Genomic DNA, 23,560 nt, shown 5'->3' with positions numbered 1-23,560 from the left:
TACGTCACATCTGTCACATGTCGTCATTCACTTGTCATTTATATAGGTCACATTTATATTTTTATCTAGGTCACATTTATCTAGGTCACATGTCATTGGTAACATTGTGTACATGTATATAGTAGCTGTATCATTATGTGTTGAATGTAGAATTTTGTAGCTTTTTAGCATTGCATCATGGCAGTTATTATATTTCCTATTTTACAGACAAATCGGAGAGGTGAACGTCAGAGAGACTTTATAGATATTGACTCTAGATCAGTAAGTAAAAAAGCAAACAAAAATTGTCTCTTCTCTTCCTGCAGTGTGCATAGAGTGATCTCCCTTGGGTTTTAGGTGCACTAACAATACTAGATTTTCTTTGGCGATGATTTTTTCCGCATATGGCCACAGGTCTGATGTGAATCAAGAGTGATGAAGTTTGAAGTAATACTCTAACTTATCACTAGTGTTTATCAGACTCCGGAAATCTCTGAGAAATATTGACCATGGAAAATCTTGAGTCAGTGTATTTATGACTCTGTAGGATTTCTCTAACCTCTTTACCTTCTCGGTACAATAAAACCTACTTCTGCTTTATAACATTCCTTCAACTCATAATCTACACTAAACTTGCAGTGTTTTCAGACAGAGTGTTAACGTATCCACCCCTGAAAACAAATTTGGACTCTTCTAATCCAATGACTAGACCGGTCCATTATGAAATTTCAGGGATGAATAAGTTAAATCAATTTTGATATTGCTTCATTCCCAATATCTGTTAACATAATTGCTTAAACGAAGAATTCATATAAGTTTGACCTCTTGAATTGCTTTTGAATTATGTAGCTTCATCTTCAATACTTCAGGATTTTTTTTTCTTCTTATTTTCTCCTGATTCTTGGATACCAATTCTTTGATTTATATTATATTTTGATATTCAAGTGATGTTATGAAGTACAATTCCACGAGAAACCTTTGTATATACCGTATTCGACCGATTAAATGCCCTCTCACTTTTCGAACCCTTAATTTCACTTGAATCAAATGAAAAACAGACTGAAAAAATAAGAAACCGTATAGGTTTCGTTATTTGATTTCTTTAGCAAATTGATTAATGGCTTGCAATGATTTAAAAAAAAAAATTAAAAAAAACACGTATTGGGTTGAATATGGTAGTTAATTTTTTGATCAGTGCTGAAAGTTAATGTCGTTTTGTATCATTCTCTGTTTTCAAAACTCTGCAAGTTAATTCCAGTATATTGATCACTGACCCTTGACCTCAACAACAAATATAATGTTCTCTCTCCTTATATAAACTGCCTCTCTCTGTCTTTGAGTCTCTCCTGTAGAATTAATACACAGCCTTTTCATTGTCTTTCCTTCTGTAGTCATATTGATATTGTTGTATGTTTTGTACATATTCATCATCATCAGCATCTTTTGGACATGACATGTTGTTATTTGTTTGTTTTTTAGTGTGTGACTGTGGAAAGGGGGAGGGGGTTGAAAATAAAGTTTATTTCTTTGAATTTGAAAATTAAACTCTATTTCTTTGAATTTGGATTTTTATTGGGATATTTGATTATATATATCGTATGTTTGACTTAAAGGCCCACTACCTTTGCGAAAAAAATAAAAGTTTCTTAAAAACAGATATATATATACGGAAGTGTGTATTAATGACCTAATAGGATGTTATAACACAAACCCTACGTAAACTATGATAACAGTGAAGATTCATCTCACTGTTTTGATGTCTGGCACAGTGATCATCAACCGACACGCAGTAATTAGGATGACGGCGGGAAACATAAAACGACTCGCGTTATGAAATAAGCATTGAATTCGTTAAGAAATTGATGGTAAGTGTAGTCTTAACGGTAAGTTAATAACTTTTGTGTCTCTTTAGAATAATCAATCTTGTTTCACATTTCCATTTTAAAAATTAAAAGCCGTTTCAGAAAGGTAGTGGCCCTTTAATGCAATTTCATCAAATTTAATATATTCATTTAACTTTCAGCTTATATATTTAGAGTATTTTATAGAATCTTGGTGTAAACATAACACTGACTATTTTTGTTTTGAAACTGATCCAAATGCAAAACATCAATATATACATTGATTGATCATGAAAAACAAGATCTTAGTACTTAGCATAACTAGTTTACTAAATCATTAAAATACTAAAAAATCATCCTCGCTCTGATTTCTCAAAACAAATTCAAGAAAAAAACCGAATTTAGTCAATTACTCTTACCTATGTTTCGAAAAAATGAAGAAAACTTTCAAAGAAAATGCTGTTTGTTTACAGAAATTCAGGTATGATTTTAGACATTTTCAAATTATAAAAACAGTTTGGATTGCTAGTATAGGTTTTAAGGATTTTGTAGTTCTTTTCATGTCTCCATGACAACCAGAATCAGCCAAGCTATGTTTGAGGTTTGTCAAAAAAAAGAAGAAGATAATTTTGAAAGATATATATATGAAACGTGAAATCAATTGTGAAAAGACAGTGTTAAAACAGATAAAAAAATTTCTCAGTTTATTTAGAAACAGCTCCAGCTTTGTTACCTGTATTGTAAACTGTTCCTTTTGATCTCTCTATATATACTGTAAAGGTGTTGTCACGGATATTATATAAGGCAAACTGTAAACTCAAGGAGTAGCATTACAGTAACACATGGTTATGGACCTCTGGGGAGCTACCAATCACTTCATTATAGGTATAGTTAATAAGATTTACATGTACTCCAAACGTAATATAGTTACTTTGTGGGGAACAGAAAATTATAATTCAATAGTATTATTATAGTGTTTTACTGTATGTACTTCATGAAGTATTCTCTTTTCAGGAATTAAGAGTTTTAAAAATATTTTGTTAGTAAAAATATTCATGGTTGGTCGGGGACTTTGACTCTAATGATTATAGTATGTTTGATTTAAATAAACATTTATTTGTGGATCCTCAGAACAACAAAAACAACACAAAAACATTTCTACACATTACATGTTATAGTCTATGATACAGAAGCAATTAAAATGGCAATGTCACAGCCAATTTACAACCAAATAAACTGGCAGAGTAATGCATAATGTGTTTGGTGGCCTTTTAATATTTATCTTCTGATCGGGTAAAACTGGATCTATTATTATGTTGATTGATGCCAAAGAAAACCTTTCTGATCAACAGGAAGCATGGTGGAACTGTGGAATTCTCCCTCAACCATTTTACCTGCCAAGCCTGTGTTTAAAGCGTGTTTCCAGATCTAATTTCAGTGCTCTCCGTATAGCAATATCCTCACTTCCTTTTGTCTTCAACATTCACCGCATTTTTTTGTGTGGGATTTTAATTATAGCATCACGGTCTTAAAAGCCAAACGGTCTCGGTTCAACCTCATTGAAAGAACTTGAAGATTGATTTATTGCGTCATAGTAGCTATTTTGGATGCTAGAAATTATCAAAAAAATCTCTCAATTAATTATTTATCTTTTACAAATTTTCTTTGAAGACTGATTAGTTACATTGAACATGCACATGCATGTAACCTCAAAGGGAATCAACTCAGAGAAAAAAGGAAATGAAAGGAAATAAACTTCTAACTTTTATCAAAACATTTATGAGTAACTATACTAATTAAGATAAAATATGGCTTTAAGTGACCCTATAACTGTTGATATGGTACACAAAATAAACCTTACTGTATAATTTATAATTAAGTAATTTGTATCTCTTACTGTATAATTCTTGAATAACATATCTCAAATTAAAACAGGATTTATTTCTTTGAATTAGGAAAATGTCCGTTGGAAGTATATGAATTCCTGGCTTTTGCTATTTCTGCTGTTAACATATATGTTTAACATTGTTCAATTCCCAGTTGTCCTATCCATCAAAGTGATTGGCCGACCCTTGTGACCTTTTGACTAGCACAGAAAATCTCCAAACGACCAACATGAGGGAGATAACTCATGGCCATTAAACACCCCTCTCAGATTTTTCTTTGAAATTAAATTAGCCATACTCTAGACTAGATAGTATCAGACCTGGTATTTTGTGTCTCTGTTAAAGCCTGGCATGGGCAGATTTGAATAAATAAATTAAAGCCTCTGTTATTCATTGTAGTGACCATTGTGTCCACTTTTCACTGAAGTCCTTTGAGATGGTCTGCGATATTTTACTGTATGCTTTACTGAAATTAAAAAAAATATAATCAAAGTTTAAATTTGTATTTTCTGATGTGAAAGCAGAAGATTCATTTTGATGATTGTGATGAAGTTTTTGCCAATTCAAAATTTCTACTTCAAATTTTCTAAAAAGTCTTTAGTTTGAGATTGAGATGAGATGTAAAATCTGAAGTTGTAAGCTGTAGTTGTGGTACTATAAGTTTAAGCTGCAGGGTCGTAAGGTTGAATTTGGAGGTGAAATGTGATCCAGTGTCATTGTGAAGGCAGGCTAGGGGCCACTAATACCACATAGAACTAACAATGGCTGGCATGATAAAACGAGCCAGAGTGATATCCATATACCCCCTCTATACCCAGCTGGGTAAAGTACTGTTCAAAGGATTTCACGTTATCTCAGAGTAAAGCCATTCAATTCAGTAGGAAGACAAAACTCTGATTAGACTGCCGGATTTCAAATAACTTCTTGTTGTTAAAACCACTCCGTCATAGACTACGATTATGTGGCAGCCATCTTGGATTTTGACAATTGAAGTTTGTTACCGTTATTTCTCAGAAAATACAGAAGGGATCTTTCAAAAATTTCATTTGCAGGTTCCCCTAGGTCCCTAGTTATACATATTGCATTTCGGGATTGATCAGTGAACAAGATGGCAAACAGACGCCATCTTGGATTTTGACAATTGAAGTTTTGTTACCGCTATTTCTCAGAAAGTGCAGAAAGGATATATGTCTCAAATTTCATGTGCAGGTTCCCCTAGGGTGTTGTGATATTTCATTTTCGGACTGATCAGTGAACAAGATGGCAGACAGGCTGCCATCTTGGATTTTGATAGTTGAAGTTTGTTACTGTTATTTCTCAGAAAGTACTGAAGCGATATGTCTCAAATTTCATATTTAGGTTCCCCAAGGACCTTAGTTGTGCATATTGCATTTTGGGACCAATCGATGAACAAGATAACCGACAGGTAGCCATCTTCGATTTTGATAATTGAAGTTTGTTACTGCGATATATCTCAGTAAGTAATGACAGGATCTGTCTCAAATTTTATATGTATAGTTTGTAGTAAAAATTTGAAAAGCAGAGAAAAGATACACCTTTCCATTGTCAGATGTAGATCATTCTTTGGTGGGCGCCAAGAACCCTCTGGGATCCTTTGTTTAAGCTCTTCTCTGTTTTCTTTTCAAGAAGCTCTTTATACCACATGAAGATCTGAGCTATAGCTCTGCCGATCATGGCATTATCAAGTTTGACTTATTGATACAGTTAAATCTGTAAAAAACTTTTTTTTATACTCATGTGGACATGAAGTTAGGTGTGTAATATATATACTAGGGTACGTACTCAAGAGATGCTTCTTTTATTTTTTTGATGTTTATATATATATATATATAAGTTACCGATAGTAAAAAAAAAAAAAAAAAAAAAGTGAAAATTTTCAATGGATAAGTAGGCAATGAAACAGATAGCTATCACAGATTAATTTAGATCATTCTATAAATATTTTATCTGGTGATCTATATTAAACATACACACTTTGAAGTAAATCTTGTCAAGTCACTAATGTTTCCTTTACATCTTTAGCCTGACATCACAGGCCGATGATTTCAGTCATCATTAGCTCGGAATGGTTACAGACCATAAAAGTCAAGAAGTATAGTAAATAGACCATGTGTACATCTATGTATCGGTAGGTGTATAGTAGTTATTGTATAGGCTGATGATGATGAACCATTCTTCTGGGCCCCATAGAGATACACAGGCTATAGATTTATGGACCAATAATGTTGTATAATTTACAGAAATACACCTTGTAGAAATATGGAGTGGTCATGCAGTGATCAGCCTTTGAGTATACATAGATAGGGTTATCGTTGTATATCAGGTATTTGTTTGTAGACTGCACACATCCTGTGGTAGGTTTACACCTGATCATACCTCCACTCTCTGGTGGTGATTTATATTAAATATTGACACAGTTAGCCGAGTACTATAAAAATGTGCCACGTTATTGTTGTGGGGGTATTTCTAGTATGATTAATATCATGAAATATTGTAAAAATGGGAAGAGGAGGGGGTGGCTCAGAGGTCAAACGTTCTGAAGGTGCTCATGAACACTATTGGTTCCAAAGTTGGAAAAGTTCATTATTAAACTTTAGGGGTGAGGAATAGTTCATTATTAAACTTTAGGGGTGAGGAATAGTTCATTATTAAACTTCAGGGGCGAGGAATAGTTCATTATTAAACTTTAGCGGTGAGGAATAGTTCATTATTAAACTTTAGGGGTGAGGAATAGTTCATTATTAAACTTTAGCGGTGAGGAATAGTTCATTATTAAACTTTAGGGGTGAGGAATAGTCCATTATTAAACTTTAGGGGTGAGGAATAGTTCATTATTAAACTTTAGGGATGAATAAGTTAAACCTTCATGTTGATATTACTGTTTCTGACAGCTGTATATAAGCATGGTGTAGTATTCCAATTCATGTGCGACTAGCTAGCATGTCCTCAAACCCAATACAGGTTTATAGGAACTCAAACAATACATTGGACTTTCTGTGGTTTCTGACTTGTGTGTTTGTGTCAGTGCTCAGCAGTTGTTTAGATTTCTTGTAGATGTTCAGATGTGCTGGATATGTATGCTTCTTTGTTGGTATGAAGAGAAATTTTATCCCTGGGGTAAACTTAAAACAGCACAAAATATCTATAGTTATAGGCTTTCAACACCAGCAAATTAAATTATCACATATTAGAAACCCATTTCCTGTGGAATTATCTTTACCTGAAGTCAAAGCATCTAAAAAAGATGTAAAGTAAGAAAGGCAGAGTCAAGGGAGATAACTCCAGCTGACTATTTGGCAAAGGGGAACAATTCATGCAAGATTTATTTGCCATCTAGTCCTGTAAGTTGTTCCTAATGAAGTTTTAGACCTGTAACATAGGGAGAGTTTAGGTAGGAAATATAGATTAAAAGTGATGTTTATGAAAAAAAAATTAAATTTGAACAGAAAAAGAGAGGCTGATACACTCTCAGGCTTATATGGGTAAGTTACCTCTCTTCAGACTTATAACCTATTCATATGGGTAAGTTACCTCTCTTCATACTTATAACCTTTGTTAGTTGGCTGTTACTTCTTATTCGGTTTTGTTAGTTGGCTGTTATGCATGATCACAGAACTATCAGAAATGTCCGACCTCTTCATGATGATTTTGTTTGGAATATTGATAAAGTTCTACAGACCATTTTCTATTATTGCAGATGTTACCAACAAGTAAAATTGATTGTGCCTGTAATGAAAGAAATAGAATAACATACACCACCATCATCCCATAACATGATGACTTGGAAGCCATGTGTGTGTGTCGTAGACTCTGGTTGGATGAGTTTATAGTCGACTAGCAGTCATTATGGGTGACATTATAGACATTTGTAGGTTATAGGTACAATGTTTTTCTGTAGAACATAAATGTAGGTATTCAGTGTTCATGGGTAATTAACCTGTACCAGAGTCCATTAGGTGCAAATGACATCAGGTAGGCACCTCTGCATACAAACCTACAGCTGGAGTAGGTTCTTGATTATACATCTACATACACTGGTTGTTCATCAGCCAAACCTTTCCGTTGGGAAGTACCAAGGTCTTGAATACTGGTGATAATGGTAAATTTTGGAGTTACCAGAACATTTACTTTAAATTGGAGTAGGTTGGTGTTTTTACTCAATGAACTCTTTGACGACCTCCACCTCTAAAGCTTTTGATATATCCTTAAACATTAAATAAAACCATCCCAAAAAAATTGCATTAAATGTGTTTTTGCCGAAAGTTTGGTTTTCTCCAAAGAAATGTTTCTCTAGACTGGCGAACAAATCTAACGTGTAGATTTGAAGATATTTTTTCCATTTTCTGTTGATTCTAGATTGTCTCCCTTTTGTTTTAATATCGGTACTTTTTATTCTTCCTTCTGTGATTATATTGTGACATATGCAGTTCTTTTTACTTTTTACATTTGATGAAGTTTATAAATTCTGCAGAAGTCTAGCCCATCCTTACTTTCCTTTGATGTTATAAACATGGACACTATAACCTCTAAATCTATTGTGGGTGTCAGATGCTGTTAGTTAACAGTTGTGCAGGATTGCTCTGCTGAGCTTCAGATCTAAGCATCACACAAATTTAACTCCCATGTTCAGGGCAAGCCTCGCATTACAAGACACCAAGTATTATATAAATGTATATCGCTGAGGCTTTGGATAAACTCCAAGATATTTCAGTAATTGGCTATACAAGGTGCTTGCACATTTTATAATAAAGGCAGATCTATGTAATAGTCTAAATAACTCTAATCTCTGTTCCCAACCCCTGTCAGCTAAATAACTCTGATCCTGGTTCCCAACCCCTGTCGGCCTTCCTTCCTCAGTCCTCCTACAAATGTATTTTGGGAAAAAGGTATTTGGTATACTTTAGAAGGTTCACTGTCAGTTTAAATATTAGGTATGAGGGTTAAACTTGCACATTGCCAGGCAAAAAAACATTTACTGCAGTGTGTTCCAGACATCCTGCATTAATTTTAACAGACAATTTGAGTTTAATATGGATACGTATACCTATAAATTCTTAATAGACTGTTCCAGTCTTAGAAATTGGACAAGTCTAAATTTATTTTTAGGGGAAAAATGAGCTTAAGATGTTCTTACAATGTGCCACCCAAAAGAAATGATTTGAGTCAGAGAATGATTTGCTATAGATACTTCTAGTTCGGCTTCTTGTAATTAATGTTAATGTTGAATACAGCTTCAAAACCAATTAACAAATACCACTCTTAGTTGACATATTGCTCTGAATTTAATCTGTTTAATGAATTTCATTATATTGAACCAAATTGGAAGTGAACAGAAAATGATATTGTATGAATATAATACTGTTTACGGGATTAAAGGAATGCCGCATGTGTGTGACACTGAAATAATAGTTCGTAAGTTTTCTAATAAGCACAGCATTTTTTGGTTTTGAAGTTACCTTTGCTGAGGATAATTTTCCCTAATATTTTCGCCTGAAAGATGGGAGTTCAGAGTTGTGATTCAATGAATTGTTTTGCTACCTGTGGGTCAGTTTACAAGGATCATGACCTATCTGGGGGTCACTTCATGGCAGCTTTGTCTGTAAGAAGTACTGTTATAGCCCTGAATTGATGTCTTCAGTACTAAACCTATGTTATAGTGGTCATAATATATTTTCCAGGTGGGGGAGAATCACCTATCATATAATGTGTGTATAAACAGCTATAGGCATACAGTATGAGTGTGAATGCTGTTGATGATGGGGGCCCAGTGGTTACAATATCCTGACACATTACCACAAGCCCTCCACCTGTGGGTCACAAGTTCAAATCCCATGTGGGGTAGTTGCCAGGTAACTGACTGCTGTTCAGTGGTTTTTCTTCAAGTACTCTGGTTTTCCTCCACCAACAAACCTGGCACGTCCTTACATGACCCTGGCTGTTAAAAGGACATAAAACTACACAAACCAAAATGGTATTGATGACTGCTCAATTACAGCATGACAATATATATAACCAATTTTTTTGGTCACGAATTTCACATTTTAAGATCATCAAATTAATCATTGTGAATGACTGTATCTTTACATTACTTAACATGCTAAAGTTAATCTCTGTATATATAAATACTTCAGGAAACACAATGAAAATTCTATTAGATAGTTTATATTAGGTACGTCAATAATTATCACTTCAATATGACAAGTTTGAACAAACACCATTCACACATATTAGCAAAAAAAAAGATTTGCGTAGTAATTTTGAAATCACAAGCTGTTGGGTTTAAAGTTAAAAGTCGGCAGTAGTTGACGGGCTGCAGCTCGGGCAAAGGTCGGGTAAATGTTTGTTACAGCTCCAGTTTGTGTCAATTGACTTGGCGAATTGCCACAAATAAAAATATCGAGCCTGCCTCCATTTTAACTGTATAATGTGTGAGATCGGCACATGTTTGAAATCAGCTCGAAAGTATTTAAGGTGAAGCATTCATCATGTGCTGTATTGTTATGTGAAACTGGAGCAGAACAGGGGAGGATTTAGATCGTTATCGAGTGTAATATCTAGGGACATAGATATAGCGTACTCCCATCAAGTTCTCTGTCAGGTTCTACGACAGGACAAACACGACGATGATCTGATAAACAAAAGCTGAAAACAGATTGATCAGAACTTTTAATGTTAACTGATGTGCTTCCCTTGTGTGTAAAACAACATATAACAATGAGTTTTAGCAACTAGTAATTCTACACGTGAGCATTTTGTACATGTACACTTGGGTGTTTCATGTTCTCATGGTCATTTCAGTTTTAACATTTTCCAATCTATAACATACTTTTTATATTATTGAATTTGAAGTTCCGGTACCATGGTAGTAGGTTTTACAAAACCTGGATCTATCATTTAAGAACACTGAACTGTTGTCAACTCTTTCCTAAATAGCCCTACAACCTCCAATGTTGTCAAACATTTACTGAAGGGTTTTAACTCATTCACCCCTAAAATGTCATAATGGACTGATCAAGTCTTTGATTTAGAAGAGCCTAAACATGTCTTCAGGGGTAAATGAGTTAATGTTCAAAGCAAAACCATGTTCACAACCACAGAATTCAGACCTGTTTGTAAATGGAACATTTGAATTTGTCAAAATCATGTTGGACTCATCTGCTGAAAAATAAAAATTGAAATCAAGAAAAGATCCTTATATACCATATTTTGTTTGATGACATAAACTGCTGGGTGTGCTTTTGAAGTTGGTGACCATGGTAACTATTACTTCACCAGGTGTGTTGTAAACTGTACATACCTTAGCTGTTAGGAGATCAAAGGGCCTGGATATTTACTACCTGGTCTGATTATACATTTCTAAAATATGTCATTGAAGAAGAAAAAATGAAGCAGTAAAAAAGATAAAAAAGAGAAAACAGGACACATAGTGTATTAGATGGGTAGTGGATTGATGTAACATTGGTATGTGTGTGAAGACTGAACTTGACACATAGAGTATTAGATGGGTAGTGGATTGTTATGGTAAAGGTGATGTAAGATTGGTATGTGTGTGAAAGACAGAACAAGTGTTGTTGTCCTAAATTCAACAAACTCTCAATAAGCTTAGAAAACAAATACAAAACCATGTACCTAAACCGTTTACTAGTATTAACACATCAACTGTACCTATACTATGTTTACTATAAATCATTGTTTGAATTCCTCTAATTTTGAAGAAAAAATCTTATTTAGTATCGCATGCCACAACCTGCAGTTTTCCACCAGGTTCTCTAGCATATTCTATCCCTATATACATGGTGACTCACTTTGAGCTTGAAGTCTCGTGTTTGTAATTAATTCCTGTGAGGACGACTTTAGGAATAGCTGTATCCCTAATGACCAAGCCATAATAACATAGGATTGACAGCAGTTTGGGTGTGCTGCTCTGAGTCTTTGCCATTGTATAGAGCAGTTTGGGTGTGCTGCTCTGAGTCTTTGGCAGTGTATAGAGCAGTTTGGGTGTGCTGCTCTGAGTCTTTGGCAATGTATAGAGCAGTCTGGGTGTGCTGCTCTGAGTCTTTGGCAGTGTATAGAGCAGTTTGGGTGTGCTGCTCTGAGTCTTTGGCAGTGTATATATAGAGCAGTTTGGGTGTGCTGCTCTGAGTCTATGGCAGTATATAGAGCAGTTTGGGTTTTCTGCTTTGAGTCTTTGGCAGTGTATAGAGCAGTTTGGGTGTGCTGCTCTGAGTCTTTGGCAGTGTATAGAGCAGTTTGGGTGTGCTGCTCTGAGTCTTTGGCAGTGTATATATAGAGCAGTTTGGGTGTGCTGCTCTGAGTCTTTGGCAGTGTATAGAGCAGTTTGGGTGTTCTGCTCTGAGTCTTTGGCAGTGTATAGAGCAGTTTGGGTGTGCTGCTCTGAGTCTTTGCCAGTGTATAGTTCACATGGAGACACAAATGTATTCCACAACATTCTCAATGGTACTGATTGATCACAAATGGTCCCAATAAGTTGTTGCCTTTTCATTATAAAGGGTAATAGATTTCAGTCAATTCATATTGATTCGAACCCGGCTATAAAACATCAATAGATTACCACTGATATATTAGGCTCATGTTCAATGTGCCAGAGCATTAATCCGTGTAGATATATCATTGCTGAAGTGTTTGATGCCTGTTAGACCAAGGATAGGTTCTGAAAATGTTATCCGTCAGAAGTGATACCCAGTACATTACTGATTGATTTGTGTACATCAGGAAATGCCTGCCGAGTTGTTATAGAGTTACTGTTGTTAAAGTATTACAGTGCTGATTTGATATGAACTGTACCAGCTTTTAAATAATGAAGGGTGAGTGAGTAAGATATAAAACAAGCATAAAGAAAAGATTGATCAACTACCAGGAATTGTTCCTTAAATTATTAGATGATTTCATTGATGTACAGTCAAACCTGTCTATATAGACCACCTATAGGGTAGCAAGAACAACTGGTCTTTATAGCACAGTGGTTTTTATACACAGGTTAATTTGTGTCAAAATTTACCATTTCCTGGTCCTAAGAAGTGATCTTATTGAGCAGGTAGTCTTTATACACAGGTGGTTGCTAAGGTAGGTTGGACTGTATGTGTAATTCTTGAAATCTGGTTGGTCAAGGATACCGTATTCGACCCAATTAGCGCCTATGTCCCTATTAGTGCCCCTCCCCCTTTTTTGAGGCCCACTATTTCAATTGCCCAAGCATAAACTACATAAAACGGTATAAATTTGCAATAATTTTGACTTATTAGCACCTTTTCATTTTTATCAATTTTTTAAGCGCCCTGGGTACTTATTGGGTTGAATACGGTATTATCGTATGAAATCCAACTAAGCAGCATGACATTCTTGAAATATGATTGGCTACTGGTCAAATCTGTCAAGTCTAACACAGGGGTAAAGTTGTCTAGTGATATGTTGGCTGTGACTTGTAAAAAATAATGTTCAGTCATTGGAAGTGATATGGTAGAGAACTGGAGTTTGTTTGGTTTCTATTGTTTAACTACAGTATATATGTATGATGATATAACCAGATCGCCTGTCTGGGTGGAGCGGTGTTGTTATGATGTCCCCTCCCCAGGGAGGAGATAGTGGAGATGTATGCCAGCCTCTCAGCATTCCTATACAGTCAGCTGATAAAGATGGAGTATACCGATGAAAAGTTTTAAAGACGAAAGAAGCAGGAAAAATTCTAGAACTTCAATACCATTGTCAAATCAAAAATTAACTTAGCTAGCCTTTCAGCAGTCCCTGCAAATTAAAAACAAAAAAGAAAATCAGCAATTAATTAAGTTATTGAAATAAAGATAATAACTGAAAAACCAAAGCAAATAAAATTGTAATACTATAATGATAATGACTAGAAAAACCAAAGCAAATAAAATTGTGAAGACAATAAAGATAATGAATGGAAAAGCACAAGAAAAATAGCAAATTACTTCATAGATATGCCATAAAGATAATGACTGGAAAAAAATAAATCCAAAAGAGAAATGAGCAAATTACATAAAATGATTACTGGAAAAAAATTTCAAACAACAAATACTATGATTTTATGTCTGGGAAAAACAAAAGAAGATAAGCAAATGACTTTGTACAAAAAAGTGGGTACTCGCATGTGTATGTATATGTAGATCTTTAGTATCGTTAAACAATTGTTGACCTTAATTTGACCTTGCTGATCAAAATGATATAACATTCATGTAGATGTGATAAAGATGGTTAGGTCAAAATGAAAGTTTCTTCAGGCTAAAGATTATTTCATGAGTCTGATAAATAATGTAATGCTTACTTTTTACATGATGTGAAAATATGAAAACAATATAATATGCTTGATAATTTAGGGATGTGGGCTTTATAAACTTTAAGAATAGACCTCAGTTGGAAGTACTAGTTTCAAAGTAAGCTTCTAACATATAATGGGGAAAAAAACTGGATTCTATGAGTGAAGATTTACACCAAGATACATAATGGAAAACTCTATCAAGATCTATTGATGCAAGTTTGGAACAGGAAGTAGGTTTTAAAAGTGATGGGTAATTGACATGCGATCTGCTAGTTAACTGAAATCAAACTCCTCATCCTTATATTTGTCAGTATCCGTATAAAAGAGCATCGCTAATGGGAAATTAGCAGAAAAAAACTGAATATATGTAAATTATGTAGTAATATTGATTTTGAAAGCTGAGTATTACTGGATTAATCGTTGGTAGCATTATGTGTTATGCATGCTGATAAAGCAACCAAATTTGCAACTGAAATGAATTAGAAATAAAAGAGTTAATAAGGAGAGCTGCAATTAATTGTGGAAATGTAACATGCTTTGTATCTGGTCGGTGTCTTTCTTCATTCTTCAATACCAATGCAATGTAGATAGAAAATAGTTTTTTTAACAGTGCTCTATATATAGAGAGATGTTCATATTACACAAGCCATGGAAAGACCTTTCACTACTAGCTATATAGCTTATGGTGGGTAGAAAGCAACATGGTGTTATACACTGGTTAAGATGTCCTGGGAAAGAAAGCGGATGTTTGCCCTAATTGTTGTGTATCCAACTACGTGATCTATTACATGACCATGATGTAGTACTTTACAATTACACCCGACTTTTACAGTGGGGCAGAGAAGGGGGTGGTTACCTTAGAATATGGTGTGTAGTGTTGGATATTGTTTTACATTATTAGATACTATTAAAAATAAATAGGATTTGCTATATACAGGAATTTGAGGGACAGTACAGCTTTTAGGATTGAAAACAGAATCTGCTATTTCAGAGACGTAATAGTCAACAGAAAACTTAAAGTTGAATAATGCACTATGCACTATGCAATGGAAACTCTTAAGCATAATTTATAATGTTTGATGTTTGTTTGACACAATGAGGATGATTACTGCGTAGTGATGTGTATTGACTGGGCATATGTATGATAATGATAATGAATGAGATAATGAAGATGATGAATGACTGATATCTGTTACAACTTTTACATTTCAACTTTTGAAAGAGAGAAAAAAAAAAGAAAAAAAAGATATTTGATGTTTGATATTTGTTTCAGGATGGGTCAGAACTAGAGCACAATGGCAGTGGACAAGGTTTAATATTAACAGACGATGAAGACCTGATGGACGGGTCTGGTGACGATGACGATGATGATGATGACGACGATATTGAAATATCTGGATCTGGTAATGGTAAGAGCACTGCAATTTATACATAAACAGTATTTGACCCATGTCCCTAAATACACCTCTTCCCATTTTGAGACCTCAATTTCAATTGCCCGTGCATAAGACCAAGACTATTAAAACTGTATAGGTTTGCAATTATTTGGTCTCATTAAGCACCTTTTCATTTTTTCAATTTTTAAAACGCCCTGGGTGCTTATTTGGGTTGAATACTGTACATGTAGTATTGTAAACTTGTACCAAAGTTCACAGTTTTATACTAGATTGATGATCTGTCAAGTTTAAGTTCAAAGTCATCAGATGATATTGTTGATTGTAAGGGTTTATTATAAGAATTCATTGATATATGTTGTTAATGATTTCAGGAATCCTCGGAGAGGATACAACACAACCCCAATCAACAAGATCATTTTCAGAATGTGAAACAATGCGAAATTCTGTAAAAGATCCAGATTATGCTCGTAAAACAAAGTCCTTTGTACCGAGGTGTACACTGGACGGTGACTTTGAACGGCTCCAGTGTCGAGGCGAGCCTGGTATAGATGAATGTTGGTGTGTGTTTCCCAATGGTAATCGTGTGGAGGGCACCACCATGAACGGACCAACGACACCCGATTGTCAGTTTGGTAAGTAGACTGTGCTTGTCCTTGTTGGAATACACCGAGGGGTTCTTCATATAGGTCATGTTGAAATATCTGTCAGTGTTTTTCAAACCTCCCAGATTGATACATTATATTGTATGCATAAACATAATTTGAATATTGTATTGATGACAAATGTTTAAAAACAAGAGCCAGATATATATATAAAAAAAATAGAAGAATGGAAGCTTAAGACTTTCAAAGTATTTAAGAAAAAATGTTTGAGAAAAGGAAAGAGTCCATTGATACGTTTAAAAGTAAGTGTTCTTATATCTAGATTTGGTTTTCAAACTTGTAAAATTGATCTAGATTTAGTTATACTGCCAGTACCTATCCAAACATAAAAAACTCGGTCAGTTACAGACAGGTTACTATATGGCTTCAATAACTAAGCCAAGTACCATTTGAAACATATGAACCAGACACTGTGACATTCAACATGGGACTACAGCGAGCAAATAACGAGCAAATAACGTTATAAAACTATTCCATTATACATTAACACAAGCCATATAGTAGACATTGGAAGCTTCCATACATTAACCAGACAAAAATGAGAATAACTACAAACTTTTAATCCCTCTCCTTCTCTCTGAAATTAATTTCAGTATCCTATGTCTGAAAGTTGTAATGGTTTCTATTTTCAGGTTCAACGATAAAAAAATGTGTATTTTTACTCCTGAAGAATAGCTGGGGTAAACTGGGAACGTATCCCCCGCGTTGTACTATTGATGGAGAATTTGAGGACATTCAGTGTTTCGAGGGAGACTGTTGGTGTGTCGACAATAATGGAAATGAACGTCACAACACACGCGTGCGATCATCCAAGACTCCAGTCTGTCAAGGTAACAGCCCTGCCCTTCCTTACTGTCTACACAATTCCAACGAGACTTCAAAGACTGATAGGGCGATAAACATAATATCCAGAAGTCATTCACAAACAGAAATAAAATAATAGTCTAAAACAATCAAGTCCACTTTGAAAAATGTTAAAAAAAAAAAAAAAAAAAAAAAAATATCTTCATTCAGGTCCGAAAATATTCTTTTTCCTCATTAAAGAAAAAAAACGAGGGTACAACATGAGTTAGTATTGGCCAGGTAACATGAGTGTTATATGGATAAATCATTAGGAAATCAATTATTATAAAGAAAATGAAGCATTATATGTAATCAAGCTAAAAAAAATAATATCTTAAATGATAATGAAATTTTAGAAATTTTAAAGATTACTAGGAATGAAAAATTCCTCAATAGAATTGAGTAACAAGATGATAAAAAAGAAAGAAAAATAAGAGACCGTGGATTACGAGTTGATGTAGGAGTGGCTTATTAGAAAACTGTAGGTGATAAAACTATAATGTCACTAGGACATGTTCTATTCTTGTGTTAACCGGAATGTTAACCTCGTAGTCTCTCTTTACCTTTCATCTTCCTCGTATTTACCTCGTCATGTATTTTATGGATTTAGGTGACTTTTTTTTCTCTCTCATTGAACTGTAGGTGGTTTGTTTTCTACAACTTTTATATATTGGTGGTTTGTCTTCATTCTTTATTTTATATCTTAGCTGGTTTATCTTGTAGCACTGCACACATTTTGTAAATTGCACAATACAGATGTAACGGATATTCAAAAATCAATAAAGTTTGAATGTTAATTATCTACAAAAGAAACTTGTACTGGGTATTTCTAAAACACTTCGTGAGAAGGAAACTTTAAGCTTAGACATTGGAGATATGAGACTTGAAAGATGAAGATTAAATTATATATAGTTGGATAAGGATTAAAGTATGTGAGGTAAGAAGATTAGGAATACATAAGTTCATTAGTAATTTTTCAAATAGAATTTAATAAATATTTTAAGATTAGAATATTTTTCATATGCAAAATAATTGTTTTTCTTCCTCAAATCAGGGCCGGTACACATAGTGCAGGGTTTGAGGGACTAGATTTTCTATACTTGCTGTACTAACATCTACAGTCACTGACTTTTGAATATGGATTGCTTGCCAGACTGAAATTCAATTTTGTCCCAAGAGAGGAAAAAACCCACACACATTCCAGGAATGGATTTTTAGGGTACAAATGCTTGTCTAAGTTGCACTCTTAGACAAAGGGTTTGTAGTCTTACACCATCCTATATAGTCAATAGCATTAACGGATCCAGTATGACCTCGGGCCAAACCACAACACATTTTCTGTGTCACACGCTGTTCTCTTCTAAGAAAATGCTCAGTTTAGAGTCAATGTGATAACATGTTTAGTATATAAGTATCCAGTATATATCACAGGTTCTTAATATTGTGTGGGTGGGCCGCGGTGGCCGAGTGGTTAAAGATGTCCCGACATATTACCACACAGCCCTCCACCTCTGGGATGCGGGTTCGAATCCCATGTGGAGCAGTTGCCAGGTACTGACCGCTGGCCGGTGGTTTTTCTCCGGGTACTCCGGCTTTCCTCCACCAACAAACCTGGCACGTCCTTACATGACCCTGGCTGTTAATAGGAACGTAAAACTAAACAAACAAACAAACAAACATCTTAATATTGTAAAATAAGAAAATAACATGTAAACTATGTATATATATAGTACCTACAGATACCACAGGTCCCTATTATGGTATAAACAGTGGCCTGTTGCATTGCAAACCTTTGAAGAGATTTAGATAAAGTTTAGATGTCTGAATCTCTTGTCTCTGAAATATCAAACATTACAATGAACAGTTGGTATAATATCTAGAAAATAAACAAAAAATGTCCCTGGTGTGTCTCTGAAATATCAAACATTAAGATGAACAGTTGGTATATATCTAGAAAATAAACAAAAAATGTCCCTGGTGTGTCTCTGAAATATCAAACATTAAGATAAACAGTTGGTATATATCTAGAAAATAAACAAAAAATGTTCCCTGGTGTGTCTCTGAAATATCAAACATAAAGATGAACAGTTGGTGTATATCTAGAAAATAAACAAAAAATGTCCCTGGTGTGTCTCTGAAATATCAAACATTACGATAAACAGTTGGTATATATCTAGAAAATAAACAAAAAATGTCCCTGGTGTGTCTCTGAAATATCAAACATCAAGATAAACAGTTGGTATATATCTAGAAAAATAAACAAAAAAAATGTCCATGGTGTAGAATACTTCAAATAATGTTGATCTATCAGAAAATCTAGTTTTAGAGTCAATGTGATAACATGTTAAGTATATAAGTATGCAGTATATATATCACAGGTTCTTAATATTGTAAAAATAAGAAAATAAACATGTTTAGTATATAAGTATCCAGTTATATATCACAGGTTCTTAATATTGTATAAATAAGAAAATAACATGTTTAGTATATAAAGTATCCAGTATATAATCACAGGTTCTTAAAATTGTAAAATAAGAAAAATAACAATGTTAAGTATATAAGTATCCAGTATATATCACAGGTTTCTAATATAATTTGTAAAAATAAGAAAATAACATGTTTAGTATATAAGTATCCAGTATATATCACAGGTTCTTAATATTGTAAAATAAGAAAAATAAAATGTTAACTATATATATGTACCTACAGATACCACAGGTCCCTATTTATGGTATAAACAGTGGCCTGTTGCATTGCAAACCTTTGAAGAGATAAACATAAAGTTTAGTTGTCCCTGGATAACTTGTCTCTGAAATATCAAACATAACCATGAACAGTTGGTGTATATCTAGAAAATAAACAAAAAATGTTCCCTGGTGTGTCTCTGAAATATCAAACATTACGAATGAACAGTTGGTATATATCTAGAAAGTAAACAAAAAATGTCCCTGGTGTGTCTCTGAAATATTAAACATTAAGATGAACAGTTGGTATATATCTAGAAAATAAACAAAAAAATGTCCCTGGTGTGGTCTCTGAAATATCAAACATCAAGATAAAAAGTTGGTATATATCTAGAAAAATAAACAAAAAATGTCCATGGTGTAGAATACTTCAAATAATGTTGATCTATCAGAAAATCTAGTTTTTAAAACTACTTAAAACCTATTGAGCAAAGAAATACATAAGGATATGTTCAGTTAAAGTGAGAAAAAAGTCTAAATTTTCAGATATATTGTGTTTTTGTATCAAGAGTATGGAGAAAAGGTCGCTTAAAATATGAAGGAAGTTTGTTATTGTGTAAAGGCATGATAATTACAATGACCAAATATTAATAATGTTGATCCTAATGTGTCCTGCTCGTTGTAGATAGTTCCCCTAATTATGTAACCCAGCTACATGCTGCTATACTTCTGTGTTGCCTGAAACCATCATTCAACTCCATAAGTCAACTTCATCAGCCACATCTGTTTAATTTTCAAAAGCACATGGCAAGTGATTTTTCTGTCACAATCGTTTGCGCTATGAGTTGATTTGGTGCAAAATCATGAATCCTCTTGTTTTTTTATCGTTAGTAGTTAACAGTTCATTGTTAATGTTGCATGTTTTACCAACTCATCCGTCGCTACATGTCATGTGACCTAGGTCATGTGACTCATGATTGAGGTCAGCAACTGCATGTTAACAATTGGATGACAAGTAGAATAGATTTTTTTTGGTAGATTCTTTTTTATAACTTTCACCAATGCAATGTTTTTCGGTTCTTTCAAAACCAAATCTTATCACATCTTTAATTCCATTGTTTTGTTTGAACATGAGTATTTGGATATAGAAATTACGATTTCATAACTTTCAATGGAGTTTAAGTCCTGATAAATTTTGTGATTTTAACTAGAAACAATCAAAGCTGGGATTAAAAAAGGATGTATTCTCATTGTCTTAAATGAGAATGAACCCAAAAGTATTGTGTACCGATGGGGATTTCTGACCAGGTGCTCCTTGTCATTAGATGGAGGGGTCCACAATGTTTTATACAGGGTAAATAATGTAGATATTTGTGTGTATAGCGACTACAAAAAGACATGTCAACTAAAGTCAGCACGACTTCCAGCAGTGGTTACCAGCAAGCCTATAGGACAAGAAGAAAACCTGGTCACAGGAGTAAGGTTGATATACTGATTAGTGTGATTGAGTGTGTAGGGGGAAGTTGTTTAAATTACACACGCCCTTTCACCTAGCCCGGCGGGGTTCGATCCCCGGACATGGACTTGAAAGGTTAGGGGTCCCCTGGCCCGATCCACATGGGTTTTCTCCGGCACTTCGTTTCCTCCACACTAAGATCCCTCACAGCACTTACATCCAGGCCATCGAGAGTGTTTTATGCATAAAGTTGTATAACTTGGTTTCGTAATCGATGTAAAATAAATAAAGTTTATCAGTATTTTATATTTTAATGATTAATGGGGCTTGGAAATAAAAAATCCATTTGTTTTAAGAGATCAGGCCAAAACAGGTGATTCAGTATGGGAATTATTTAATTTCATATGTTACACTTCATGTCTATTGGTCAGATCTTTGAGGTTTTTTCGCCATAGACCGAAAGTAATTGTTAGTCATACCTATTTTGCCGTCATAAAATACAGAATGTTTTTGGGGTAAATTTAAAAGCGGCCAACAGTCATTGGCCAAATCTGATTTATTGTATTAGTATCAATAGCGCCTCACAACTCAATTTGTTAATCTGTTTTAATATGGAAAAAGAAGGAAACAAAACACGGAAATTTTTAAGGACGTTTTAGCGTATAGGAAGAATTTCCATCCGTTTTCTGTCTTATGACTTCATAAGCCCCAATAAGATATTGAGACAATGCTTAAATGCTTGCAAAAACATGGATAATTTCGCATTAATGTCCTTATTTCCATGCTTTAGCCTATTCCCAGTGTTCTATATTTTCGCGATTGATAAACTTTGTAGACTTTTTACATATAATTAATGTGCGGGATATATTGTACACGACTTAAGAACCTTCATGCATTAGTTAGCATTATATTACCACTCACATACATTTTATACATCATGCGGTCATTTATAAATATTTATTTTATGAAAGGCATGATATACGTATCATAATAAAACTGACAATGGTCAATTGTATTTAATATTTGTGTTATGAATGTCAAACTTGCTTGTGTAAAACTGAAAATCCTTATAAAAACGAGAATATTAGCTCTACTATATATATATACAAATGAGATACTTTTTGCTTGTAATAAACCTGGGGTATAATATTTATTTTCAGTACATGTCCTTGTAACGGTGCAAGGTGAAGGTATGCATTCATTAAGTTATGGGTATTTATACAGTCTTTATGATGTGAAGATGTAGCATGAGAATAAAAAATTAAAATAAAAGTAGTTATTAATGGACAGAAATTTATCTGACTTCCAATGGGTGTAAACCTTGTTATTTGTTTCTTTATGGGCTGCAGCTGTTTCGCACTTGTTCTCTCACTGTTTTCAAAAGATTTTAGTTCAAAATAATTTCTAAATCGTGTCTCATAAATCACTAAAAAAGTTCCACCTATCATGACCAAATCACTAACACCATGCTCTTTAAAGTTACATTGAAAATACCTACAAAATGACAAAAGCACGTTATATACGCATGTAAAATAAATACTTACGTGTTCTGTAAATATGAATATGTTTGTTAATTTACCTATAATATTTAAAGGTTAAAATAGATTTTGGTATTGGGGAAAAAAACATATCTGCTAAAAGGTTAATTCATGAGGAATTTATCCAGTCATGTGAAATTAACCTAAAAGAATGTATAATTGTTTTCTGTTTGTTTTTTCAGTATTGAAGTTGATACCAGATCCCCCATTAATAAATTGATTATATTGATTCCGTATTGAAGGCAACGCTGGATACGCAAGACGGCAAGTAACAAGTTATGGGCAGAGAATCGTGAAGGTGTTTGGACAAGGTGGAGATGGAGGGGTGGGGATTATGAGAGTGGCTAGTGCGGACGATCCAGGGTGACGGGTGGGGACTGGTATATGTAGGATGGTGGTGGATTGAGAGTGTATGGGCGAGGGAGAGCCAGGTGAGGGAGTGGACATGGAGGAGTTTGGGGACTGGATGGGATGTTTGACATAAGGGCAGAGGGTACAGGGAGAAATACAATGAGTGGACTGGGCAGGTTTTGGTGCGATTGAGGTCAGTGGATCGAAGAGATGGAGTGGCTCTATTTTGGATTGTTGATATTTTTTTCTGGATTTGGGATGATAAGATAAAAGCTGTTCTTCTGATGTGAACAACAATTTTTTTTCCGAGTTTAAAATTTTGCCTTTGTATAAATAAAACAAATGTATAAATAAAACAAAAATAAGTATTTATTATACCTTTCATTATTTATCTGAAAATTTAACACTAAATATTACATTTTAACGAAATACAAATAAAAAAAACCCAATTTATTTATATAAAAACACACAAACCATGATTGTTCACTAATATTTTGATGTTGATGGATACACAGTGTGGGTATCAATAACCGAGTGTTACGGATTGTGTAAACTAACATCCCACAGAAATAGTAGATTATTTATAGCTAACAAATTAATAGGTC

At 34.1% G+C, this 23,560-nt stretch overlaps 1 protein-coding gene across 2 annotated transcripts in view; it reads left to right on the top strand.

Annotated features, from left to right (window-relative positions):
* The window catches only part of LOC138308871 (nidogen-2-like), a 49,468-nt gene extending 32,430 nt beyond the window's left edge, over positions 1–17,038 (top strand). Inside the window, exons 2-5 of one of the 2 annotated variants that reach the window (XM_069249902.1) lie at positions 208–261; positions 15,298–15,433; positions 15,793–16,053; positions 16,716–17,038. In XM_069249902.1, the coding sequence (XP_069106003.1) occupies positions 208–261; positions 15,298–15,433; positions 15,793–16,053; positions 16,716–17,023 (759 nt within the window). In that variant the 3' untranslated portion in view covers positions 17,024–17,038. The remainder of the gene's footprint in view (positions 1–207; positions 262–15,297; positions 15,434–15,792; positions 16,054–16,715) is intronic. The other variant, XM_069249903.1, reaches the window with a different exon arrangement.
* Positions 17,039–23,560: the final 6,522 nt, after the last annotated feature.

Source organism: Argopecten irradians, chromosome 15 (genome assembly GCF_041381155.1).
Source record: "Argopecten irradians isolate NY chromosome 15, Ai_NY, whole genome shotgun sequence".
In the NCBI taxonomy this organism is placed as follows: Eukaryota; Metazoa; Mollusca; class Bivalvia; order Pectinida; family Pectinidae; genus Argopecten; species Argopecten irradians.
The sequence above is the reverse complement of the archived record's forward strand: the minus strand, read 5'-3'. Positions and strand labels throughout refer to the sequence as shown.